At 39.6% G+C, this 27742-nt stretch overlaps 1 protein-coding gene across 11 annotated transcripts in view; it reads right to left on the bottom strand.

Annotated features, from left to right (window-relative positions):
• herc1 (HECT and RLD domain containing E3 ubiquitin protein ligase family member 1) overlaps window positions 1-27742 on the bottom strand; it is a 92785-nt gene that overhangs the window by 13932 nt on the left and 51111 nt on the right. For 7 of the 11 annotated variants that reach the window (XM_030161557.1, XM_030161580.1, XM_030161573.1 and 4 more), the window contains exons 46-75: window positions 26855-27123; window positions 26589-26641; window positions 26291-26491; window positions 25784-25958; window positions 25001-25268; window positions 24094-24307; window positions 22707-22966; window positions 22490-22617; window positions 21580-21716; window positions 20873-21073; window positions 19579-19709; window positions 19244-19461; window positions 17723-17843; window positions 17144-17290; window positions 16807-16908; window positions 16533-16706; window positions 15018-15317; window positions 14831-14896; window positions 14565-14690; window positions 11934-12072; window positions 10658-10839; window positions 10303-10458; window positions 9974-10096; window positions 9759-9861; window positions 9412-9581; window positions 7261-7399; window positions 4163-4332; window positions 2798-2967; window positions 1698-1863; window positions 1533-1609 (exon numbers count right to left, since the gene is read on the bottom strand). In XM_030161557.1, the coding sequence (XP_030017417.1) occupies window positions 1533-1609; window positions 1698-1863; window positions 2798-2967; window positions 4163-4332; window positions 7261-7399; window positions 9412-9581; window positions 9759-9861; window positions 9974-10096; window positions 10303-10458; window positions 10658-10839; window positions 11934-12072; window positions 14565-14690; window positions 14831-14896; window positions 15018-15317; window positions 16533-16706; window positions 16807-16908; window positions 17144-17290; window positions 17723-17843; window positions 19244-19461; window positions 19579-19709; window positions 20873-21073; window positions 21580-21716; window positions 22490-22617; window positions 22707-22966; window positions 24094-24307; window positions 25001-25268; window positions 25784-25958; window positions 26291-26491; window positions 26589-26641; window positions 26855-27123 (4886 nt within the window). The remainder of the gene's footprint in view (window positions 1-1532; window positions 1610-1697; window positions 1864-2797; window positions 2968-4162; window positions 4333-7260; window positions 7400-9411; window positions 9582-9758; window positions 9862-9973; window positions 10097-10302; window positions 10459-10657; window positions 10840-11933; window positions 12073-14564; window positions 14691-14830; window positions 14897-15017; window positions 15318-16532; window positions 16707-16806; window positions 16909-17143; window positions 17291-17722; window positions 17844-19243; window positions 19462-19578; window positions 19710-20872; window positions 21074-21579; window positions 21717-22489; window positions 22618-22706; window positions 22967-24093; window positions 24308-25000; window positions 25269-25783; window positions 25959-26290; window positions 26492-26588; window positions 26642-26854; window positions 27124-27742) is intronic. The other 4 variants (XM_030161605.1, XM_030161614.1, XM_030161622.1 and 1 more) reach the window with 2 other exon arrangements.

The raw sequence follows: 27742 nt of genomic DNA, 5'->3' as shown, positions 1-27742 counted from the left end.
ACTGACGGAGCGGGGTCAGTGGGTGCTGAGGCGCATAGTACGAAGAGGTCGCTAACTTTCTGCAGAGTCAATCGCTACAGACCTCCAAACTTCATGTGGCCTTCAGATTAGCTCAAGAACAGTGCGTAGAGAGCTTCATGGAATGGGTTTCCATTGCCGAGCAGCTGCATCCAAGCCATACATCACCAAGTGCAATGCAAAGCACCAGATGCAGTGGTGTAAAGCACGCCGCCACTGGACTGTAGAGCAGTGGAGGCGCCTCCTCTGGAATGACGAATCGTGCTTCTCCATCTGGCAATCTGATGGACGGGTCTGAGTTTGGCGGTCGCCAGGAGAACGATACTTGTCGGACCGCATTGTGCCAAGTGTAAAGTTTGGTGGAGGGGGGATTATGGTGTGGGGTTGTTTTTCAGGAGCTGGGCTTAGCCCCTTAGTTCCAGTGAAAGGAACTGTGAATGCTTCAGTGTACCAAGACATTTTGGACAATTCCTATGCTCCCAACTTTGTGGGAACAGTTTGGAGTGGGCCCCTTCCTCTTCCAACATGACTGTGCACCAGTGCACAAAGCAAGGTCCATAAAGACATGGATGACAGAGTCTGGTGTGGATGAACTGGACTGACCTGCACAGAGTCCTGACCTCAACCGGACAGAACACCTTTGGGATGAATTAGAGCGGAGACTGAGAGCCAGGCCTTCTGTCCAACATCAGTGTGTGACCTCACAAATGCGCTTCAGAAGAATGGTCAAAAATTCCCATGAACACACTCCTAAACCTTGTGGACAGCCTTCCCAGAAGAGTTGAAGCTGTTATAGCTGCAAAGGGTGGACCGACGTCATATTGAACCCCATAGACTAGGAATGGGATGTCACTTAAATTCATATGCGAGTCAAGGCAGGTGAGCAAATACTTTTGGCAATATAGTGTCATTCCAATAATGTGGAGAATAGAATTTTAACGTCTGTTTCAGTCGTGGTATTTGAGTGTTGATTTTCAAAGACTGAAACATCCTGGGATCTTTTGCAATGTGTACTTGATCTATATTTAAAAGACATGTAAGATAAATCTGGTAAGTTGCCCATCAGCAACTCGTACATAAACATAGCCAGTGGTGTTCTTTTTTAACAGCCAATGATGGCCACCCCACTTCCTCATACAGTAAACTACAATGTGTTTCACAGATATCCCCAGAATAATAGAACGCAACCGGACGCATAAGTTTGAACACAGGAGAATGAAGATGAATTATGATACTAAGGTTAGCATAACAAAGAGGATAACATTATCGACAGGTGAACAACTGAACAAATCTTAATAGTCAATAAACAACAGACTTCTCTGAAACTGAGTATGCTGTTGGAACAAAACCTACTGTAAAGTACAGTACATAAACTGACAAAACACAGTTCACAGATCTGGTCAGTTTTAAGAGATCGTTACTCTGTTGGAGATTATTTTATGCTATAATGAGTCTTACAGAGCAAAAGACAGCATTCAGCACAGACTCCGATCGTGTCTTGAAGTTTTCCTTACCTGTCTCTGTTGTAGCCGACCTCAGCTGTGGCGTTTGGGGAGGGAATGAGCAGATCTACCACTCCAGTCTCCAGCTCCTACAAACACATTTACAAGTAAGATTATAGACACCAGAACACATTTTGTAAACTTCTGACTTTCTTGTAAGGTTGTGAGTATCCATACCTGACACATCTCTGTAATTGTATCATCAAAGACGCCCCCTGCATCGTCGGCCCCCTCCCCCACCAGTTTGACTTTCCAGGCTCTTGAGGGAAGCCGCAGATCTGAGGCATTCAGTTTAACGACCTGACGGGCAATCTGCACAAAGATTGGTTTACACTTCCGTCCCCTGAAATGAGTCCAAAAGGAACAAAAGAGGAACAGGTCATTAAACCATCAGAACACACTAAGGCTAATGCGATCAGCTAATAGAAGCCAGTTTTATAGGGAATAACTTTCAATTAAAACACATCTGATTCTGAACATTGTTGCCCTTCTGCCTTTAAATCACCTTTCTTTCATATTATAGTCACAGCTACACCCCTGATGGGGTATTTCTTCCTACGCAGTGTTGTGTTAATAATGTTATTTTACCCATATCCAATTAGTAATATTGAACGTGTATCAGTGTTGACTGATGAAACTCTAAATAAAATATTAACAAGTGGTGCCAGGCACAACAAACCCTGCCCCTCACACATATTTTACCCATTATAAGTAAATGGGAAGTTTTAAAAAATTCATAAAAAATTTGAACTTTGACCTACTGTTCCCAAAATTAAATGAGATCCATTCTGGGTCACTGGCAATCTATAAAGTCAATTTGGTATAAATTCAACCAAGACTTTTGCTGCTACAGCATTGTGAAATTCCACCCCTTATAAATAAGTGGGGGAAAAAAAAGACTTGAAAAGATTATAAAAAATTTAAACTTTGACCTACTTTTCTCAAAATGTAATGAGATCTATTCTGGATCACTGGCAATCTATAAACCAAATTTGGTATGAATTCACCCAATAGTTTTGCTGCTAGTGTGTTAACAAACAAACAAACCAACCAAACTAAAAACAATACACCTTGCGTCCCCTTCAGCGGGTGGGGTAAATACATTACGATAAGGTATAAGATATGTGATGAGAATTTTTAGATTTTTAGTGGAGTAATGTTACAAAATCTCACAATACCTGACAAGAATGTGACATACATTGGTCATCTGAAGCTGACTTATCGCTGTAGTACAGGTTTGAGTAAGAGTTTACAGATACTCCGAACAGAGTACTGACCGAGTGGAGATCCGTTTGACGGTGATCTGGGGGCCGTAGTTCTTGCCCTGTACCATGGTCTTTCCTATGGAACGCACCATGGGTAACGTGTAAACTCTGGGAGCCAACAGGGGCCTTAACTGTCCCTGAACGATCCCCCATGTGCCAGCATTGTAGTGGGATGTACAGCTCTGCAAAGAAACAACAGCATTTACAATAATAGTAATAATAATCTATAGTGCTTTTCAAGGCACCCAAAGCACTTTACATTATTGATTCATTATTCATTCGCTCTCACATTCTCACTCTGGTGGTGGTTAACTAAACAGCCACAGCTGCCCTGGGGAAGGCTGACGGAAGCGTGGCTGCCAGTTCACGCCTAACAGCCCCTCTGACCACCACCAAACATTCATAGGCATTCATACACCAGTGTGAATGACACTGGAGGCAAGGAAGTGTCTTGCCCAAGGACACAACGGCACATGAGTAGGACAAACATTTGAACCACCAACCCTTCAGCTACTGGACTACCCGCTCTACCTCCTGAGCCATGAACCAATCATACAGAGTTTTACAGCAAGGATGATTACAGTCACTGATGATCAACCCGGTTATGCCTGATATTTGATTGATGAGAAAGAGCATTTATTTTCTGATCATTCTTATCTAGAATCTCTACAGTTCAATGTGGAAACTGACAATAGATAATGAACTGTATAACTGATTTAACAGTTTCAGTTTGTTGTAAATGTATAACACAGACCACCCAATTGTGGTTATGAGTTCCTTGAATACAATAATCTATTACGAGCCCTTTAAAAATACATATTCAGACCTAGTTGAAACTTAAAGTTAGTTTAATTACTTTAATAAATAAAGCAATAGACATAAAAGAAGATATCTTCCCATGAGACAGACTTCAGTTGGATTTTCGTGCGTTTATGTTTATTTTGTCCTCAAGACTTAACACCGGCTTTATCTGAAGTTTTATATTTTTACATGAAATAAAGTTTCATTGTGTAACATCTTCAGAAAGTAAAGACAACCCCTGACCCCTGAGCTTTGGAAAAGACACCGTAAAACACTGTGACGTTTGATGGGGCTTTATGTTGTACACACAGCTGTTTTAAAGGTTCCATATTTATTTTAGAAACAGGTCGTTAGCCTCTAAGCATAATTGCCTAAGTCATACTTTTGGTCAACTTGTGATATCTATGTAACTTTACTCTCCTAACACCACTGCTTCATTTTATGTAGATATTACAATTTGGCCACAAATATGACTGACAATTATGTTATGAGGCTAACGAGGTGCTTCATCCGAATACTGAATGTGTAGTGGTTTTATCTTTTATCTGTAACATAAGACGAGTGTGAGTGCGTTACCTGGTTGTTGGGGCTGAGGTTGAGCAGTCTCCAGGAGGAGTACATGAGATCGGAGAAGTGGTAGAGGAGGCGGAGGCGGGCCCTCACGGCCTCGATGCTCACCTCTTTGAGGCCGTTGTACTGAGGAGGTACTGCTACAGGGAGACCGAGCTGCAGAGGAACAGATGAACCTGTGGATGAGGAGGAGGCAGAGGAAGAGGGGGAGGCACGGTGAGACCATGAGGAGAATGAGGAGGGAAGAAGAGAAGCACCATTAGAAACAGAAGGTGAGGCAAAGTGAGACAGAGATGTGAAAAATGTAAGAAAAAAAAAATGATTTTTTTGGGTTGAAGCACCAATTATCTAAAAAATGTTGGGTTTTAATATCAGTATATAGAGACATACCCAAGATGGACTGAGTCAAATTGATAACCACCATCTACAGATCTTGATAAAAGTAAAGTCCATCAAAGATGCTGCCTTCAGAATCCTTGCAGCTCCAAAAAGAACTGAGACAGCAGCAGACTAGGGTTTATTTATTTCCCAATGAGACAAACTCTTCAGATGCTGTAAGGTTTATGTGACTTTTTATTTTGAAGTGGATGAATGTGCCTCAAACTGTTGTTAATCCCATGATTTCATATTTGTTTATTACTGGTTAAATGAAAATGATTCACAAATAAATGAAATTAAAAGACAGTTAACACAGAAAAATCAAAATGTTGTCCGTAACAATGATTCATAATTACTTGACTGTCATTATTCGAGCTGACTGTGATCATGGGTGTGTAATAATTAGAATGGTTTCTATCCAGCTGAACATAAGTGAAAACATCTCTTCTAAAGCTCTAACATTTGTGCTTTTATCTGTAATGTAACAAGAGTGAAGTGTGTTAATGTCTTCTTGCCCATTTATAATGTAAATCTAAAACTAAGAATAGAAAGGAAAATTTGTCTACTGGTAATGACAATGAAATTAAACACATTTAGCCGGTCTACCTATGCTTTAAAAAAATGGATGAACAGTGGGGCAAAAAAGTATTTAGTCAGCCACTGATTTTGCAAGTTCTCCTACTTAGAAAGATGAGAGAGGTCTATAATTTTCATCAGAGGTACACTTCAACTATGAGAGACAAAATGAGAAAAAAAAAATCCAGGAAATCACATTGTAGGATTTTTAAAGAATTTATTTGTAAATTATGGTGGAAAATAGGTGTTTGATCAATAACAAAAGTTCAACTCAATACTTTGTAACATAACCTTTGTTGGCAATGACAGAGGTCAAACATTTCCTGTAAGTCTTCACCAGGTTTGCACACACTGTAGCTGGTATTTTGGCCCATTCTTCCATGCAGATCTCCTCTAGAGCAGTGATGTTTTGGGGCTGTCGGTGGGCAACATGGACTTTCAACTTCCTCCACAAATTTTGTATGGGGTTGAGGTCTGGAGACTGGCTAGGCCACTCCAGGACCTTGAAATGCTTTTTACGGAGCCACTCCTTTGTTGCCCGAGCGGTGTGTTTGGGATCATTGTCATGCTGGAAGACCCAGCCACGTTCCATCTTCAATGCTCTCACTGATGAAGGAGGTTTTGGCTTAAAATCTCACGATACATGGCCCCGTTCATTCTTCTCTCAACACAGATCAGTCGTCCCTTCCCCTTTGCAGAAAAACAGCCCCAAAGCATGAGGTTTCCACTCCCATGCTTCACAGAAGGTATGGTGTTCTTGGGATCCAACTCAGCATTCTTCTTCCTCCAAACACGATGAGTTGAGTTTTTACCAAAAAGTTCTATTTTGGTTTCATTTGACCCCATGATATTCTCCCAATCCTCTTCTGGATCATCCATATGCTCTCTGGCAAGCTTCAGAGGGGCCTGGACATGTACTGGCTTAAGCAGGGGGACATGCCTGGTGCTGCAGGATTTGAGTCCCTCTCGGCATAGTGTCGTTACTGATGGTAGACTTTGTTACTTGGGTCCCAGCTCTCTGCAGGTCATTCATCAGGTCTCTCCGTGTAGTTCTGGGATTTTTGCTCACCGTTCTCATGATCATTTTGACCCTACAGGATGAGATCTTGCGTGGGGCCCCAGATCGAGGGAGATTATCAATGGTCTTGTATGTCTTCCATTTTCTTACAATTGCTCCCACAGTTGATTTATTCACACCAACCTGCTTGCCTATTGTAGATTCACTCTTCCCAGCCTGGTGCAGGTCTACAATTTTCTTCCTGGTGTCCATCGACAGCTCTTTGGTCTTGGCCATGGTTGAGTTTGGAGTCTGACTGTTTGAGGCTGTGGACAGGTGTCTTTTATACAGATAACGAGTTCAAACAGGTGCCATTAATACAGGTAACAAGTGGAGGACAGAAGAGCTTCTTAAAGAAGAAGTTACAGGTCTGTAAGAGCCAGAAATCTTGCTCGTTTGTGGGTGACCAAATACTTATTTTCCACCATAATTTACAAATAAATTCTTTAAAAATCCTACAATGTGATTTCCTGGATGTTTTTTTCTCATTTTGTCTCTCATAGTTGACGTTTACCTCTGATGAAAATTACAGACCTCTCTCATCTTTCTAAGTAGGAGAACTTGCAAAATCAGTGGCTGACGAAATACTTTTTTGTCCCAGTGTATGTGGTAATGTCTGGTGTAAAAACAGCATTAAAGGGATAGAATGACATTGGTATCAGAACAAATTAAACCACCAAAACAATAAAACTGAAAAGAAATTGATAGTGTAGAAAAAATGTAGTATGATGTAAAAAAAACCAAAAAAAAACACATCTAGTTATTTTTAAGGACTAAATGTCATGTATTATTGTTTTAAAATCATGGAAACAACCAAAAGCACATTTTTATAAGTGCTGTATCTAAACAAAATGTTATGTTTGGCAGCTATTATTCCTTGGAATGAAACCACAGGCAGCTCTTTATTCATGACACATAAACCTCCTGTTGATACAGACCAAACAGATGTAGAGCTTTATCTCACAACAACGTGCTTTTACTACACGTTCCAGCAGCACTGTAGGATATCTGACCCCCCAGGATAAAGTGTCTGCCCATCAGACAGTGCAGGGGGCATTAAGTTGCATGTTGGAGGGGTTTGTGTTGCTCTGACCTGGAGCTCGTGGTGGCACACAAGGAGCCGTCCACGCCGCGCTGTGGCAGCGTCCGGCGGAGATCTGGTGGATGTTTTTACCCTGCAGCGCCGTCACCAGTGTAGGTTCCCTCACGTGGTTAGTGTGGCCTAGACCCAGCTGCAAAAACACAGTTTAGACAAATTCACCTTGAGATAATCAATACCATTATCACCAAAATTCAACATGAAATAACCACAAAAGGCAGTACACAAATTTGTACAGAATCTACTCAAAACCAGAACAGGAAGATCATGAATATAGTCCTTCTTTCTTCACATTGGTAATTTATGCCATTTTATGATTTTTATAGTTCAGACTATTTATTCTATTTTTAAGAAAAGAAAATGTTCAATAATCTTTACAGTTAAAGCACACCAAATGTGTGTATTTACATTGTAAACAGTTCAGATACAAAGATTTATCAATGCATCCGAATCTATGATAATGAAAACACACTTCTACAACGCAAGGATTTAATGGGTTTATCATATATACATATCTTGGAGTTTGGTTGAATAAAAAAAAGTAATTCTAATACAGTATCTGTGGTGGACACTTATAACTGCTGTTACATAGACTGGGCTGCACAAACAAGATCATTTCTACATGTGATAATCGCACGAAACTTTACAGCTACCTTAAAAATAACATGCTGTGCACTTTTAATCCCCCTCGGCCAAATAAAGTGTAAGATTCTGTTGAAAGTTACTGCCCTATAATTTAGATTAGATTGTCTTTGTGTAAAACTTATTACATACATATTTATATTTGAAAGTACTCAGATATTATAACTACACAAGGCCATTTGACCTTGAAAAAGTAGGTCAAGGTCATCTATTTTCAAAGGCTTCTGCTCCATGCCAAGATGCATCCACAGTATAAATGTGGTGCAGATATCCCAATGCATTCTTCAGATAATGCAGACAGACGGACAGGCAGACAGACGACAAAACGTTTACAATACCCCTCGGCTGAGGGGTAAAAACTTAACGTTAGATTAACTAGCTACCTTTTCAGCTTCCTAATAAACAATGTAACTTTTGTTTCCAGGTTTTCTCTTTATACTCATTTTGTCCAGTATTTGGTCCTCTATTAATCTGAAACACTTGAGAAAATTAGATTTGGATTTAGATTAGATTTAATTTTTAAAACTGCTGGCAATTAAGAAAATAACCAACTTCTCAAAAGAAAATGATGGGAGTTGTGTTTCTTTTTACTTTGCCATATAGTTTCACATAATAGAAATCACAGGTCTCTGCCAAACCTTCATTAGTAGATTGACTAGTTAACAAACAACGGAACATTTTCGGAAGGAATACAGAGCAGCCAACATTCCCTTTACTAATCAGGTCCAATTCATTTTTTATTTACAGGTTACTTTATTTTACTTCAACATCAAACATCTATCTCCATACTGATAAATTTCTTTCATTTCACTTTACAGCAATAAACCTAGATTTATGAAACAAATTGGTTAAGTTCTTCTCAAATTTACTTGGATATTTATTCACTGTAGTTTTGTTAAATAAAACTGAAATTATATTTACCTTAATGCAACCCAATCTAAGTGAATAACTGAAGTACAAAAAGGGTTCATGATAAAATCTGCAGGTCAATCCATACTAAAAACAAACTTGGGAAATGGTGAAATGAAAAAAATTCCATCATAAAATAAAGTTTGCTGTACAGTATATCCTGGCATACAGTGTTAGGTTTCTGTCTTCTGCTACAGTCCTCGCCGGTGTTAATATTTAACAAGCATCAATGCCAGTATCCATTTATTTAGGTCAGTTACACAACCATAAGTAGCATGTTGTTAATTTTCTGAGCAGATGACACATGACTCATGATAACCAACAGTCAGCTCACTGGCTGCCAAATTTCAGCTCTCTCCCTTTTTCATCTGAAGAAATACTATGACTTTTGATTTCTTCACACCAAAGATATTTTACAGATCAGCCCCAACATGTTCAAATCAAAAAACAGAGACAGGCGCTTAAAGCATTGGATTACTGGTGTTGTTGCTGAGCAGATGCAGGCTGAAGGGCATGAATACCATTTAGTGCCAGAGTCAACACACACAGTTCACTGAGGGGCTCAGGGGGCTTCAGCATATGTCAGTGGGTTACCTGTCCCTCGGAGTTACTGCCCCAGGTGTAAACGTCTCCAGTGGAAGACAGCACCAAAGAGTGTTCAGCTCCCACAGCGACATCCTGGATGTGGACCCCTGACAGAGCCGGCACCTGCTGGGGCCGGTTGTGGTTCCGGGCGCGGCCCTCTGGTAGGCCAATTAAACGATCTGAAATCACAAAGGGAAAGAATGAGATGGACAAACTGAAAACCAAATAAAATAACTGTACATGACATGAAAGGCTGTTCAATAATCTGTTTATAGAATCACATTTACAAAATTCAGATATATGTCCCTTTCATAAGTGATGTTGGAGGAGGGGATCAAAATAAAAAAACTTCTTACCTTGGCCAAAAGTGAAAACTTTGCCGTCTTTGGTTAAAGCCACAGAGAACTGTGTTCCACAGGCCACTTTTTTGATGCCAATTCCACATAGAACGTCCACTTTCTAATAATTCAATATAAATAAAATATAATAAATAGTAAATAAATCTAGGTTAACCAATAAATCAATAAATCACAGGTTATATCAGATTATATATGGGTGGAAAACATTATACCTGAGGTGAGGACTTGGCTGTGGAGTTTCCAAGGCCTAGTTTTCCATAGTCTCCATCCCCAAAAGCCCAAACCATCATACCATCAGCTGAGACGACTAATGTGTGGTTCAAACCACAAGCCACCTGCAGAGAAAACATTTCAGCATCAGCTCTGTCAAAACACGTCTTAGGAATAATGTCAAGACAAAAATGCTTCTGTGGCAGTCCTGTCTATGTGGGTTCAGTAAGTAGGTACTTAATCATACTCATGCTAACTTAAATACTTGCATGTCAGATTTTTTACAGTTGCTTTTTTTGTGTGAGTGTGCTTTTGTTTTTTTTTGTCTTACCTGACCGACTTGATAGCCCTCCAGAGCAGTGACCTTTTCTGGTAGCTTCTTGTTGGAAGTGTTTCCTAGACCAAGTCTGCCATAATCACCATTTCCAAATGTGAAAAGCTTCCCATCAGCTGTTACAACCGCTGAATGTTTGAACCCACATGACATCTACAGGGAAGAGTGTTTTAAAAGTTTGTAAAAATCAGTACCAACAATCATAATGACTGTACTATTTGTAACAAATGGACCAAGTAGGTACAAAACTCTATCACTAGTTCTCTTTACACTAATTGGTGCAGTACTGAGACAACTATATTCCCAGTATATCACTGTTCCTGTGCACACTGTGGACATATATTCTTCTAACCTGAACAACTTCCTCTCCCTGCAATGCTTCAATCTGTCTGGGTCGACGCTGGCGGTCACTGTTTCCATGGCCCAGCTTTCCATAGTCTCCATCCCCCCAGCTGAACACCTCGCCACTCTCCGTCAGAGCCATGGAGTGACCATCACTGCCACATGACGTCACCAGCTGAGTCACAACAAAACCTGAACAAGAGACAGACGACCATGGTCAGCTTTCCAAGTAATCAGTCATTAACATAAACTATGGTTAAAGTCATGTACAGTAACCAGTCTTATATGTCATTTAAATGAGAATCCTGCATTCTTGGATTAAAGAAACATACTGTCTTCTGTTTTTAAGATATTTAGAGAAAACTGATTTCTTGTGCATGTTAAGGTTTCTAATTTTTCTTTCAGAAGTACAGTGTGGGAAAAAGCCTGCAGAGAAGGAAAGTAAAAGTAGAGTGAGTGAATGAACACGATGTTTTGTCTATCATTTTGAACTATAGAGGTCTAAATATGTCTGTTTACATTTCTGAGGATTTGTGAGATCTGTAAGGGAAAACCACACTCTGCTTCTCTGTGACCACAAGTCCTAACAGTTGGGAAAATAACAAAAACACTGATTTAAGACCAGGACCTACAGATTAAGTTAAGTAAGGCGTGGGTTCAAAGTGTGTTTGTTTGTGGGGAAAACTGAAAAAAAATATTTGAAATATAGATCTTTTGAAAGTACAATCATACTGTACATGCAATATACACTGACTGGTCAATCAATCAATCAATAAAACAGTCCCAGGTGAAATATTTTGTTGGATCACCTTCAGCTTTCCTCACTTAACAAATGTGTAACATTCACCATGACATTCTGTCACTGGTGAATGTTACACATTTGTGACTGTGAAGCCAGTCTTCAAAAAATTTATATAAACCCACTGTGTCCATTTAGTCCACACTCCTATGCAGAAAGTTCTATGAAATTCAGGCACAGAGGCATCTCTTTATAAAAGTGTGTCCATCCTGTCATACACCACATTATCCCTAGAAACATGGTTTGGTCCACATTCTCTCACACAGAGTGAGCCAAAATGGCATATTTTATAGAGACGAGTCTGTAAACACAACCATTTTCTCATAGTCTGTTTCCTTTTTCCATATTTATCCAGACTTGAAAATTAAATTCCAGACTTCTCCATATTGTATAGGACATTTTCTATACATAAGTAATGCGGCCATTTAAGCACTGGACATCTGATTTCAATATTTTACAGTAAAAATGATAAATGCTGCAATGCCACCTTGAAGCGCTGAGATGACAGTGAGGACGTGCAGGTCGTCAGAGTTGCCCTGTCCCAGGCGGCCGTAGCTGCCTTCTCCACAAGCCAACACCGTCCCATTAGGCTGAATGACAAAGGTACAGTTCTGTCCACACACCACCTGCAGGGAGACACCAACAAAACGTAACAGGCACATTTCAAAGGGCAGGAAGACAAGCACCTGATCCTTATATCAGTATGTCTAGCAGCTCAAACACACAGTATGCAGTCCAAAAGTAACTTTAACAGAGACAGAAACAGAGATGAACAGAAAAAATATCAAAGTCTTTGCACTATATTAATGCTTTTCCCAAAAAGGTAACATCCACAAGCTGAGATTCTCTTAAATAAACATCTTTGTCTGTACATCTTTGTGTTGAGCAGGATCACAGTTGGTGTACTACACTAAATACTAAATTCTAATGAGAAAAGCTGGGACTATGGCTAAAGTGTGTGCACTTTTTCCTAGTTTATCGGTGATAATAAAATATCCTTTTTAATAATCGTTTAACCCATTAAGCCCTGGGCCATTTGTTTCCAGTCAGAATCAGTTCAATGTAACAAAACATTAGATAAGCCGATAGCAGCAGTTAAATTCATTTAAAACCTAGTTATGATCAGAAAACAGTAAAAGTAAGATACAATTCATCATCATCGCTTCATAATACAGCCTTTATTTTTGTTCTTCTTTGGCTCGTTCTTTGAGTTTTAGCGGTACAGAAATAATACTGTTGGTTCTGCTTAGTGTTAGTTTAACTGTGCTAAGATTGTCTCTCTGCTGTTCTAGGAAATTATCCATGACATATGCTGGTCTCAGACCGTTAGCTTGTTTTCTATATTTGCTCATTCGATTGCTTCTTCCATTCTAATGTCCATAACGTGGTTTTATTGAGCTTTTAGCTAATGTTCTTCTGGTTGTGTGAATGTACAGGATCATGTGTATATTGCTACAAGTGACACATGAAATGGCTTAAAAGGTTAAAGTTATAAAGAAGATAATATTCTTGATACATTTTAGAAAGTAGGGCAACACAATTTTGGCTAAAAATAAAATCCTGATTTTTTTCCTCTAAAACTTGATTTTCGATTTATATTTTTGGGTAAAACTACAAAAGACAACAGAAGTCAGCATGCCATTGTCGTGAGCATCCCGCAATGCAAGGCGCTGCTCCCTACCTCAAATCTGTGATTTGAATCCCCCCAAATTCTGTGATGGGCCCACAGAAGTTATACCAATATAAGTCAGTGACATGCATCAGTCATGCATGTGTGCATCTTATAAAATGAGTGATCGCCATGTGGTTATATTTAAATTAGGGGATCCGTGCGTGGACCACTGCTTACATTGGTATCACTACTGTGGGCCCATCACAGGTTTAAGGTACGTGGTCATTACACAGACTTCTGTGAAAGAATGCTCTCACAGATAGGAAGAGGAGCCTACGGTAGCCCGAAGGCCCAGAGGCACGAAAGAGGTGAAATTGATTTGACTATTTCCTTTTTTAAAAAATAGTCCTAATTAAAAAATCCAATTTTGATTTAAAATTGATTAACCGTGCACTCTGTCAAACTCAGACCACTGAATGTCACTTTCACCAAGTCAAGTCAAAGCTGATAAAACATTGCGTCTGCTGATTGATGCCATTTAAAAGCTTTCAAGTAATTAATCCTTTATGTTTAATCTCTGGGTGTCATTAAATCCAATATGTTAGACATAATCACCCAAATACATATGAAACCATTTTCCATAAGTTAAGTAGATACAGATGTATTTCATTACATGCCAACCTTTCTTTGACCGACTGAGTGTTTGATGTTTGAAATGACCACGATCAAACCAAAAAGGCTAAAATATCCACTCAGGACCTCATGACTCATAACTGTTTCCTGCAGAAAACTGTTGATTCTATAGCCACCAAAATTCCCACCATTGTGCAATTTGAGCTTGAAAAAAATGTGTGTAACATCATTTGATCCTTGTAATGTCTGAAAATAACCTTACAATTATTTAGCAAAGCAAATTTTGTTAGTGTCAGAATTTCTATCTTCTGCTTATACTTACTTACATATAGAGACCAAATGGTGTGATCCATGGTGTCTCATGGCCTGTTTTTGTTAATTATGTGAATTTCATCAAACATTTGCACTTGTATAAGCTGTCAAGTGCTGTGAAATTATGAAATAGTGCTGGCTGTGAGAGGAACAGTCTGGTGACTTTCTTAAACATGAGACATTAAGTTCCACTTCTGCCATGTGTGAGATCCTTCATATTAAATCCAGCCTTTAGACATGTTTAAGGCTGTGTCATTAAAACCTCACACCACTACGATACTTAAGTCAGCAACTCTGAGTCTTGTCTAAATACAGTGGCAACATGTTTTTTTCAGAAAATGGAAATATACTCAGTATTGCAGTGACCCGTCTATGCAAGACAGATACTAAATTCATCAGATTTAGTAAATTCATTAGCTTTCCCTGACAGATACGCTGAACTCAGATGAACTCTTGCTTGCAGACATGATGTGACTGGATATGTTCACAGGCAACAAGCTGCCTGTTTTACTAAGCACTGATTACAGACATTAGCCTCTGTTTTAAGTGGTATTTCTGTACCTGTTGTGCCTGAGAAAAGGAAGGTGCAGTGGTTGGCACTAGGATGTTTCTGCCAGCCTCTGCTAACTGGCCATGGCGCCCAGCTCCCCACAAATATACATCACACTTCCCTCCAAGATGCCAGTCCTACAAAAAGACACCCAAGTACATGATACTTTTTAAATACTAAGTCCAAAGTCTGTTAAAACAATAAATATTACCTTACATTATTGAATAATAATACTGTCAAGACATTTTCTCTCAGACTCAGTGAAAATCTCAATTACCTCTGGTCTAGATGTGGCCCAGGACATGATCTGTTCATCCATCCCAGATGCCCATTTACTGTTATCCTAGAAAAATAGGGCACAGACACTGTTTATTATGCTTTCCATAGGTGTGTATTATATTCTAAATTACAGTTTTAACTGTACATGCAACTACATATGTTGAGGTCCTCCTGTCTGGCCTCACCATGAGCAGAGCCATCTCATCTTTGGGCACAGGCTCCAGATCTGGAACAGAGAAAGACTCAGGGAAGGTCGCTCCTCGTGCTAGAGCCTCAGCCGCCTTCACTGTGGTGGAAAAACAGTCCAACCAGGCCCACTCACTGATGCTCCACACAGCTGTGCCAGAGTCTATAGGGCAGTGTCGGAGGTGAGGAGGCACTGGGGGGTGACACAGGAGGTGGTCCAGGTGCAGACCCACAGCCAGGGAGGCCAAACACTGCATGTACGGGCTGTGGACGAGCTGTTCCCCACAGACCACGTGGGGCTGGAGGATTAGAAGGGATATGTCAGTGAGAAATGGAAAATCCATCATAGAGTTGAAATACAAAGTTCACTACCCTCAAAATATGACTTAAAACCCACTCTGGGAGTTTTCACCTTTACTTTTAGGTATACTCCTTTTTTTTAATCTTTCTTACTTTTTCTACTTTTTAAAAGCTGATGGAACATTTGACAGTTAACGTAATCCTTATTAAATTTGTTATTAATAATGACTTGTCTTTTTCTGTTCATTTAATGCCACTGCAATATATGAACCTAATGACAGTTCACAGATTCACCCAATGAAGAATAAGATTGCTTGCCATTGAACTAAATGAAAAATAAACAGAACATTTCTGTTGGCGTTTTCAGTGTCTTTATAACCCAAGGGATTTCCACTGAAATACTGCTGAAGTTAGTTAAGCGCCACAAGATGAACAGTTTCGAGCACTAATTTTTCATTAAATTCTCAAGTCACAGGCTCCAACTTAAATATCCATAGAAATTACAAACATCAAATGACAATAATCAAAATAAACTATATATAATTGCCAAATATTCAGATGAATATTACAAGTTTAACATCTCCAGATGTAGCACTAATTTTCCACTCAGGTACCATTAAATCACAGCAGGAAAATGAAGTGCAATGACATGACATCGTTAAAAGATTGCCAGTCAATCTCAAATGGAGGAAAATGATGTGGAAATAGTGATTTCTAACCATTAAACAAAATGAACAAAGTCAGCTCAAATAATTGCAATCCCACATGGTAGACAGCATTTTACTGTTTTAGTTCATTAGTGATTGTTCATTCATCGTGTCTTGCTCTTGCCCTCTTCCACTCTTCTGTCAGTATATGGCTACTTTTGGCTCCAAAACGTAAACAGAGCAACAGCCAAAATGAAAACTTGAGGGTTCAAAATGGCAGTTAACAAACCAGTGAGTAATGTCATAGTGTTTTTTTCTTTTTTTTGTACAACATAAGGTTTCTGCTCTTTCTCCTGATGAGCTAGGGTTGAAACATGAGGACAAAAGGCCAAAACCCACAGAAAAGTTTGAATAAAATAAATAAATAAAAATAAAATAAATCCCTCTGTGCATGTGGAATTATTGTCTTTTGTACATCGATGTAATAATGTCTTTGTACATCGATGATATTAGAGTCCAACATTTGGACAGTTTAATGATGCTAGGTGTTATTAAGTATCCGTTCACCTTCTCATAGGCGTACTGCTCCTGCAGCATGACAGGCAGTCTCTCCAGGAAGGCCCTCATGCAGGGCGCCATATTGAGACCAACTACTCCCTGCTTCTTCAGAGCTGTGCGACATGTGGCTAGCACATGATTGGATGACATGAATTCTTTGGAGCAGTTCACCACCAGCACATCCTGAACATGAAGCAGACCAAAGAGAAAATACATGTTCATTCTCTTTCAGTGATGAAGCAGGAGTTGTGAAAAAAACTGCAAACTGGAACACAAGTCCTACCTTAGACCTGTTGGAGCAGACAGCTACACCCACATCTGGGATCCAGACTATGTTCTGGATTGCCCCTGAACCAGCTACTACTGTCTGGAGAACCGAGCCATCCTGTCAGCGAACACACACAAACAGGATATATGACACAAGTGGAAAGGCATTCAGCGTCACTGTATACAGAAATATGTCTGTCCATAAGCAGCAACCACAGTTTCACAATTTGTTCATCTGATTCACACATAAATCATGTCATCTGAGTGACATATATCCACAGTGCTCTTATGCTACTGTGTGGGTGTTGTGTAAGTGCATTTTTGGTGTCAATCTGTGAGAGGATATTCTTTACCCGCAGGGACCAGATGTTCATGAGACCTCCTACTCCTCCAGATGCCAGAGCCAGACCATCAGGGCTGAAGGCCAGTGTTCTGACTGGGGTGATGTGGCCCTTCAGCTGGAAAACACACATCGCTCCATCTTCTGACCACTGGGAAGACTGCAACACAACCACCAGGGTCAAAAGTAAGTGATAGTGATTGTCAGGAGTTTGATCCTTTTACTTGACTGATAGTTTTTATTACTGATAATAGTTTTTAAATCACTGAATCATATTTTTTTTTTAACTTGACACATAGTTTTTATGTTGATACTTATTTTATCTTGTATATATAGTGTCTGTTTTATTTATTGCTGCCTCCTGAGCCAATTGCATCTAAATTTCATTTTTAGGTGTAAATCTGAAATGACAAATAAAGTTGGTCTGTGTCTATAATAGAGAGCAGCACTGTCATAAAACTACCACAACTTTAATTTTTTGCATTTATAAATTTTTGTTAAATCTCGATGTTTCTTGGTTCATCAAATAGTAAAAAAAAAAAAAAAAAAATTCAAAGGAAAAATGCATGTGTATAAAAACATTTAAATGTACCACATATTTTAGTTTTGCGTCATTCTCCCACCATCCTTCTGAGTCATAAGGACATGATTCTGGGAAGTTAGAGATGTCCTGAGGAACAGTCCAGACTGAAACCAGACCATTCTGGCAGCATCTGAAAAACACATGAAAATCTGTAACTATACAATACAACCTTTATTTCAAATTAGCAAAAAATGTGTGTTGGCTTCATCTGCTCATTTTTTCTTCCTTTTGTAAAAAGATTGGAGGGCACATTTCCAAGTGTCACTTCATCTGAAAAAACTTTAAGAAATATTGCACACAATCTCACTGCAAGAATGTAAATACTTCTATCTGCCTTTTCAAATGACTTGGTGGACTTAATGATGGTGATGACCTCAGAAAACTTGAGGATATTTAATAACATTCAGCTCTGGCACAAAGCTGAATTTGACTGTAGAGCTGTTTGTCACGAATTTTACCCATTTGAGAAAGTTCTTTTGTGTTTGTCATAAGCTCAGTTTGGTGCTTTAACATAGTACCAGTTTTAGTCTGTATCTGTCATTCAAATGTGTGACACTGACCAATCTACAGTACAATTAAAGTCAATATGAGGCTGAAAACACAAAAAAAACAGCAATTTCATCCATCAAAACTCATTTGATTGTTCCCAGATATGTATGTTCTAATAATAAAATCAGAGGACTAGAATCAATGACTGACCCATCCCCGTTACTCATTTCAGTGACACCATTTTACTCCTCTATGGAAAAAATCATGTTCTAGCATCAACATGGTTGCATTTAAAGAAGTATATGAGAATTTTAATTTTTATTTCTCCTGTAAACAGTTGACTAGAAATACAAAATGGAATATTTTATCTACAGGGTGGGGAAGCAAAATTTACAATATTTTGAGGCAGGGATTGAAAGACAGTGTATGACCAATTAGTTTATTGAAAGTCATGAGAATTTATTTGCTACAAGAAAATTTACATAATAGGAAATGTTTTTATTCTATGTGTCCTCCTTCTTTCTCAATAACTGTCTTCACACGCTTCCTGAAACTTGCGCAAGTGTTCCTCAAATATTCGGGTGACAACTTCTCCCATTCTTCTTTAATAGTATCTTCCAGACTTTCTCGTAATAGTTTTGCTCATAGTCATTCTCTTCTTTATATTATAAATCGTCTTTATGGACACTCCAACTATTTTTGAAATCTCCTTTGGTGTGACGAGTGCATTCAGCAAATCACACACTCTTTGAAGTTTGCTTTCCTGATTACTCATATGGACAAAAGTTTCTGAAAAGGTATGGATAATAGTGTTAGGTATGATTATGACATCAATATATGTTTGGTTTCAAAACAACTGATGTAGTGCCTGCTGAGAAAAAACAACTAAATGTTCATTGTAAATTTTGCTTCCCCACCCTGTATGTGACAGGACTCAGAAATGATGATCACACAACTATGTCTGTTTTTAAATCCAAACTATATTTCCAAAGTGGTCACAACCATAATATTGGAGCAGTGTAGTATTATGAAATAACCTACATGGCAAGCATGCTGAGTGTCTTGGGCCCACGTCCAGGTAGGTTGCACCAGGCCACACCGTTAACTAGTGACGGGTGTCTAAGGCTCTGCAGGCAGCGCCAGCCAGAGCCCAAGTCACACTGGGAGTAAGGACTGGCCCACAGCTTCACAGTCTCCTCTTTGGCACAGGTCAGTAAAATCTGACCAGTAGGACTCCACTTCATACTGGTGATTGACTCCTGGGGAAAAAAACATTTGTCTTATCTTATAATCTGGTTTATTTTATCTGCAGTGAGATATCTAATCAAAGGCTGATAAAATAGAAGACATTTTTAATTTTTGTTGTACTACTTTACCTTATGTGCATCAATGACCACAATAGCTCCTTTTTCTAAGGGCTCTTTGGATCCTATCAGCAGTTTGCCATCTGCATAGCCAACAGCAAAAGGCTTGTCTTCACTGTACCAGGCTATATGCATCACTGCCACTGGGGGAATGAGAAATTCAACATCACTTTTGCTGTCTCGTGCAGAACTGACCCTTCCCAAAAAAAAAAAAAAACACAATCCAATCTAAATTATCCACCATAACTACACCCTGTCAAACACTCAGATTAGTGTGAAATAGTGATCAAGTCTTGAAGCTGTTATCTTTAAAGGTTAGAGGTGGGCGTTTTCGCTTTTCTGAAGCCAAAATCTAACAGGAAAGATGATGGAAAAATTGACTTATAACTGAATCTATTGAAGTTACTTATTATATGGAGACTTATTGAGAATTTTAGATGTTTATTAGTCACCACAGACACATAAAACATAAAACCAGGAAATAATATGTTGTGTGTATCTTAGTTTGATTATGTCTGAAAACTACTTCATTGTTTTACAAAATTGTAATCCTTGGTCAGTATAATATATAATAATATCAAATGCTTATAATAATAATTCTGAAATCACAGAGACAAGTAGAGAGCTGCATTCGTAATATATTGCCATTACAACTGTGTTACAGGCTGGCTAATTTTTGAAAGTATCTTAGTATGAAGTTTTGTTTTGATTATAATTGAAAAGGCCAAAGAGTAGAACGGCAGTAAGTGTAACAACAGTAACTAATAGGGGTGGGACATACAGGGGTTGGACAAAATAATGGAAACACCTTCACCTCAAGATGATAATGCCCCAATCCATACAGCTAGAACTGTTAAAGAATGGCATGAGGAACATTCTAATGAAGTTGAGCATCTCGTATGGCCGGCACAGTCCCCAGACCTCAACATTATTGAGCATTTATGGTCAGTTTTAGAGATTCAAGTAAGATGTCGATTTCCACCGCCATCGTCTCTAAAAGAGTTGGAGGGTATTCTAACTGAAGAATGGCTTAAAATTCCTTTGGAAACAATTCACAAGTTGTATGAATCAATACCTCGGAGAATTGAGGCTGTAATTGCCGCAAAAGGCGGACCTACACCATATTAAATTATATTTTGTTGATTTTTTTAGGTGTTTCCATTATTTTGTCCAACCCCTGTAGTTGAAGGTCAGTTGTCAATAACATGTAAAACCCAGACAAAATGAGAGCAGATATGTAAATAAAAGTCAAAAAAGTATAACAATCATTGATTTGTCAATCTAAAAAACAGCAAACTTTTCATACCATCTTTCCTGTAGCAGTGCTCCAGCTCAGTTCGATGCATACTGGACGAATCCAGAACTTCAATGAGGCCCAGGGAACCATCCATTCGTCCCACCAGCAGCATGTCTTTAGGCTCGCCACACCACAAAGACTCTGCCTCCTCCTTAGGCCATGCCAATGCAGACACCCAGTGAGGCTGCACGTCCAAAAGACCCTTACCCCCTAAATGAAGGGAAAAAAGACCAGAGGTAAAACAGATCTGTCATGTCATTTTATTACACTTTAAATGTGTTTTTATAGACATAAGTGGATTGAGAGCTAAAATGATGGTCTATGAAGTCATGAGATGGTCATGCCCAGTAAGTTGAGGAAAAAAAAACAAACAAAAAACCTTACATTGCAAGACAAAAACAATGTGTTGAAGCTAAAAGGAATGTGATTATGGAATTTCATTCTTGAGGAGAATGGAAGTGGCCAGGGACAGATGGTGCATGCTTCAGGGTGTGTGGTGGGAGGCAGGAAATGATGACTGGACTTCATCCAGTCCCAGGCAGATTTATTTTTAATGGAGGCTATAAAATCTTAATATTCTCTCATTCATACACTGAGGGCCTCACACACCAGTACTAAACAATACAATATATTTTATACTCCAACAGCTCAAATGTACCTCAACATTAACAGATAATAAAAAGTGTAGAGCCAAGTGAAGCTTGAAATAACTTTACCATTGACTTGCCAGATGTTGACCATTTTCTCCATAGCGGAGGCCAGGTATTTTCCAGTCACACTCCAGGCCAGAGGAGACATGCAAGGATCACTGGGGGATCCCAAGCCTGACATTGCCTCCTCTGAAGAACCATCACTAATGAGAGGAAAGAGAAGGAAAAAATAAACATTAATGAGATGCACAACATGTGATTGGACAAATCATGTTGTATCTGTTGAAAAACACTGAAAATCTGTCTAGGAGTACAGTTTTATGATTCCAAAGCAAGGAAACAATGATTAGACACACTATAGTTCCTCAAATAAAAACCAGCAGTCAAATAAAAGCTGGGTGTCCAGTAGGGGAGACCCTGGGGAGTGGATGTGCATGTCAGTAAAACATAATAGACATTTCTACCAAAACATCAACAACTACAAACTGAAATTGAAGCCAACACAGAAGTATTTTGAAGTGCGCAAGATTGGGTATGTAGTTAAAAAAAAGACAAAACTATTTTTTCCAGATCTGATGATGGAGGTCACTATGGAGGTAGGTATCTCAGTTATTTTTCACTTGTGGAGAGAGCTGCACATGTGCAAGGCTGATCAAATACTTCAGAAAATGGCAGTGGGTAAAGGTATATATGGGCTGAAGTCCAAGTATCTCAATTCTCAGGGAAAAATGCTGAGCAGAACGCAGTAACTTTAACAGAGCAAATGGGAGCAGATCAAAGCAAGGCCTTTTACTAACATTATACATATGTTATTAGCATTCTCAATCATAGGGCTAGTAATACAAGCCAGTCTCATATAAAGGACTGTTCCCTGAAGCAGTTAATGTAAATGCTGAGGGCACTATCTAAGAAAATAGTTTTTAAAGGTGCATAAATATCAAACATGGAGTGTCTGAGTATTGTGATGAAGCCTTACTCCTTGTTGAAGATACAGGTTTGCTGGAGGGTGTACTGGTTTTTGGTTACATTCCACACTCTGACTGTCCCGTCATTGCCACTGGTTGCCAGCAGGCCTTTCTTACTGCACCAACCGCATGTGATGACCTGCATCAACAAGAAATATTTAACAGAAAGGAAGACACATACTTCTATTACAAAAATACAAAAAGGACAGCAAGCCCACAGTAGCTCACCCTGCTCTGATGGGCTTCCAGCTTGATGAAGGAGCACTTCCGCAGGTCCCCCGCCATGTCGGCGAAAGTCTGCGGTCGGTTCTGGTTGTTGTCGCGGTCGTGGGCAGCAAGAGTGCGGACCAGCTGCTGGGCAGCCCACTGGCGGTGCTGTGAGGAAAGCCTAGATGATAGGCAGCAAGCCGCCAGAGCGTTGGCCAACTCCAGAGGGCCTACAGCGGAAGGATTATGGGAAGGATGGGCATATAAATGCGCAATTAGACCTGCTCGACATGGAACACAAGGTGACAAGGTTGCCCGGTGAGTGAAGGAAAAGAGACAGATGAAAAAGACAAACAGTGCCAAACTGGCATGAGCACGAACCATGAAAACATGAATTAGACATGGTAATCATCATGAAATGAGTTACATGAATGCCAGCAAATATTTATCACAAACAAAACCTCAATGAAACAGTAGCTGGGTTTCCATTACCCTCAGAAATGCACAAAATGTAAATTGTGCAAAAGAAAACTGGTAATGGAAACACTGAAATGTCGCAAAAACTGTCAAAGATCACAAAAAAGTTTTTATGCTCTCATGAGCGTAGAACTATAGTGTAAAAGTGTAATGGAAACACATTTTGCACATTTTCACACATCTGTGCACGGTGGTTTTGCTCAGGCCAAACGTCTCATTTATTTCCCTGTACTCAGAACAGGTGGTTCTAGTTTGTATCGGACAACAGCCACTCGATTTTGTGTAGGAACTGCTTCCCAAGGGCATGACAAGTCTGGTACCACGAGAGGTTCAATAACATCACAGTTCACTGAACATTGCCCGGGTCATTTGGAAATTCTGGATCCATAACTCGTTGGTGAATTCCTGATGTACAGTTCTCTCCCAGAAATCCATTCTGCGTGGTGGCTGCCATAAATAAGGACTTTGCCTTTGGACGATTATACGTTCTCTTCTTCTTTTGTTAAGACAGTCACTGCAATAGCAGTAGATGAACCGACACTATAGTGCTAACACCATGGAGGTTTGACAGGAAACTTAGTGCGTCCATCTTCCTTAAACAAGTGTCTTGCGAGAACTATACAGTATTTTAGGAGAATTGCAACATGTCGTGAGAATTATAACATGTCATGAGACAGGACTGTACTAGAATTACACATCAGAAACCAAACACTCTTCAATGGAAATACCTACAAGTAGCACTTTGTCGAAATTGTAGAAATATCACTTATATTTTACGGAAAACTGTAATGGAACCCCAGCTACTTAACTTGTTGAAACACCTGAAATCTCCATTATCTCATTGAACACAATCATGCTCCAAAAAAATAAAAAATAAACAAAACACATCAAATCAAATGAATCTATGTCCTACTGATCCAGGTTTACAAACCTCTTTTCTCCATATCAGCCTTGTCGTAAGCTGGCCTGAGCCTGGCTCCTTTATCTGCCAGAAGGGCCACCAGAGCCTGAGTGACCACGAAATTTGGCGAGGTGACAAGTTTATTCTCCTCAGCGACACCACGCAGGAAGCTGGGTAGGAACTTCCTCTGGATGGGGTCATCCACTGTGGTCAGGTTCATACCTGTAGCTGCAGAGATCAGGTTCTGTGAAAGGGAAAACAAGACAAGTCGTTGTGAGTTCAAGTTTTCATGAGGTTCACTGTAGAAAAAACCTGATATTTGAGAACAGGAGGGAGGGAGGGTCCTGAATAATCAATAAATGAATAATATGTTCATGCAAAATGAACTATCCAAAATTAGACCCAGTTCATCAGTTTAAATAAAGACTACAAATGTTCCACTGTGTGGATAACTGCAGACAGACAATGCTTTACTTTATTTTGACTTTGTTTTAAAACACTGTATTTATTATTACATCAATATAAAAAACAGTAAAAGATTCTAAGGCTTGGAATGAGTTAAACCTCAGGTACAGAACAAATAAATATAATTTAACAGAAGATGAATAAAAATCCTTCTGGGATCAAAGGAGTTGATAATATTCAATTATCAACCTCACTGATAACTGATGTTAATTGCTTTGCTCTCAGTAACCTGGCCTGTACTCTCTCACACAGTAGTGAACATTTTGGCTATGCTGGCATTTTGGCCCTGCTTGTCTAATCAATTTCTACATATATTAATCTAAATTTCCAGAACAGGGTCAATAGTATGGAAACACAAATATCATTCCATGGTTTCCTTTTACTGTTCCAGACAGAAATTACAAAAATCCAAATCCCTAAAGTACAGAAATCCCACAATGTGGATGAAGATGAATCGGCTAACATTACATACCTGAGTGCAGAGCTGCACTAGTAGCTTTGCAGCGTTGGGACTGTTGGAGGCCAAGCAGCCCACTGCTGTGCTGAGGTAAGCCAGACAGGAGATGGGTTTGCTGGCCTTGGCAGCCCCACGAGGCCTCTCAGCATGGCCAGAGCCTGACGTAGGACTTGTGGAAAGACCTGCTCGACCGGCTGCAGCCAGACACATCAATCTGACCAGAGTCCTGATGTCAGTCAGGCCCAGAGACTCGAGTCCTGCAGCGAGACTGCAACTAGAGCCACTGTGTGAGGGGAGACAGAGGGGGGACGAGAGAAATCAAAAAGAAAAGTGAGTGTGTTAGTTAAACAGAAAAGGTGGATTTTCTCATCCACGTTTGATACAATGCTGTAAAGTATCTGTACATCTATTGGGTTGTTCTATTAAATGCAGAACATTTAATGTGTTCAGTCAAAACTCTATCATTATAGATGAAAAAACAACAGTTTATTGTTTAGTATCAGTTTAACAGACTCGTGTTTTAAAGTTTCTTTGGAAATCCATCACAAATAAAGAAAACAACAGAAGAGTAAATGATAAATGTAAGGATCGTTGGCTGCCTTTTCATCTTATCAGCATTAAGAAAAGTTAAAGAAGCAGAAAAAAATTATTTAGTTCTCTGTACTCCACAAAGGATACATTAAGTCCTTAAACTAGAATATTTACTTGACTGTTTCTCAATATATGAACTGACATCGTCAGTCTATTAATACACCTTAAAACTGTGGCCATAGTTAGTTTTGGATTTGTTGAGATTACCTGACAGACAGCAGTGACAGTGCTCTCATCACCATGGTCCGGGCCAGCAGAACCTGGGCAGCAGCTGTGACCCTCCTGAGGGCCATCACTCGGTCATGGGGGTTCTGCAGGGCTGCTGCCTGCTCCCCGAGGGTCACCCTGCCCGATGAGCTCTTATCCACTGACGTCTGACAGCCTAAACACACACAGCCACACAGTTGTATTACACATGCCACAGAACATAGGGTTCAATCTGTGAAGGTTTCTGGGTTCTGTGAGGGTGTCAGAGAGTGTCGGCTTCAAGTGACAAGTGATGGATTCAGTGATATAAAACTAATTTGCACAGATCTATTTCACTGCATCTATATCCTTTTATTTATGTACCCAAATTAAAACACATGGGTGATGAAAGTAACAGTTTAAGGACCACATATGAAGAAGTGTGATTTTACGCAGGTACTTGTAATCAAATCTAGATGTTACTTAATATCAGGATAATATCAGGTCATGAATGAAGCTCCTCCTCACCTATCTGCAGCAGTGTCTCCTCCATACTGTTTGTGGCCGTCACCATGGCTACTGAGGCACCCAGTGGGTCACTGTCAGGGAACTGGACGGCTTCTGGTACTATCCGGCGTTCGCTCAAACCCAACGGACCGGCCAGAAGCTCAAATTCTTCCTCACCTGTGAGCTTCTCATCTTCATCAACATCCAGCATGTCCCAGTCCTCTGTCGTCGGGACACAAACACAAAATATGACATGTCTCTGAAATACAAACCTACAGTTGAGACTAAATGGTATAAAGTACAGCTGATTTTACATTACCTTCATAAACACTGTCCTGCTTTCCCAGGAGATCTGGAGCCTGTCCCTTATACCTGATAACATACCATGGATATAGTGACATCAGCAGACACTGATAGTTTTGTTTCATTTTATTTCAATTCCTTTTTCAAAAATGCAAGCAAATAAGCCAAGATTTAAAATTGTTTCTGTGCATAAATATATTATACTACCATCATAAATCCTCCATATATATGATGGGGGCTTGACTACAGCAAATAAATGTTCACTGTTTTAGGCATGTGTACCTCTCTACTATGGGGACCTTGGCCTTGCTTTTAATGGCTAAGTACTTCTCTCTGCATCCTCCACATAGCAGGTAATACGGGTTTCCACTGCCACACTCTCCTCCAAACCAGCCGTCCACGTAGGAGCCGTTGCTGCGGTAACCCTGGCGGTTGGCACTGCGTCCACAGCCTGGATGACTCTTCTTCATGTGCTGGTTGAAGTTTGCCACATTGGCCTCACATAACTCGCACACCACCACTTCATCCCGATCGTCAGTCTCACATACATGCTGTAAGGTGTGGTACACACATTCACATACATGGAGACAAACATTTCATGTGGCACACAGCACAACAGGGGGATAAACAGCACAACACAGGACACATTTGTTAGGATTCAAAACAACAGAAATCACCCATGCAACATAAGCAGTTAGAAAGATGAATCAATGACAGCCTCCCTAAAATGAGTCCAACAGCCAGCTCTCATCATATTATTTCATTATTATCCCCCCAAGTTTTAATTCACTGCATTCCTTTCATGCCAGTTAGTTATAGTTTCTGAACACATAATGTGCTTCATTCTGTGTTTCATACATCCGTCTAAAGGCCTTTACACACCTGATGAATACATAACATCAAAACGGAAAAAAAGGTGAAATAGACGCCAACGAATATCGCATTAAAATTATTATTACCATTGCCAATGCAAGTTTGCAAGTTGCATCAAATCTGGATATATTCATGCAAGCCTGTTTGTCAGAGATACACTTTATGAACAAAAGTACTTGGACACGTTGAATTCAGGAGTTGCTTTTCAAACAGGGGTCTGGGCTACAAAACCATAACAAATGTCATAATATTGTTTCATATTGCGATAAATATCATTGCATTGGTTAGTTTTGTTTA

Source organism: Sphaeramia orbicularis, chromosome 3 (genome assembly GCF_902148855.1).
Source record: "Sphaeramia orbicularis chromosome 3, fSphaOr1.1, whole genome shotgun sequence".
Lineage (NCBI taxonomy): Eukaryota > Metazoa > Chordata > Actinopteri > Kurtiformes > Apogonidae > Sphaeramia > Sphaeramia orbicularis.
This window is presented reverse-complemented; position numbering and strand designations above follow the sequence as displayed.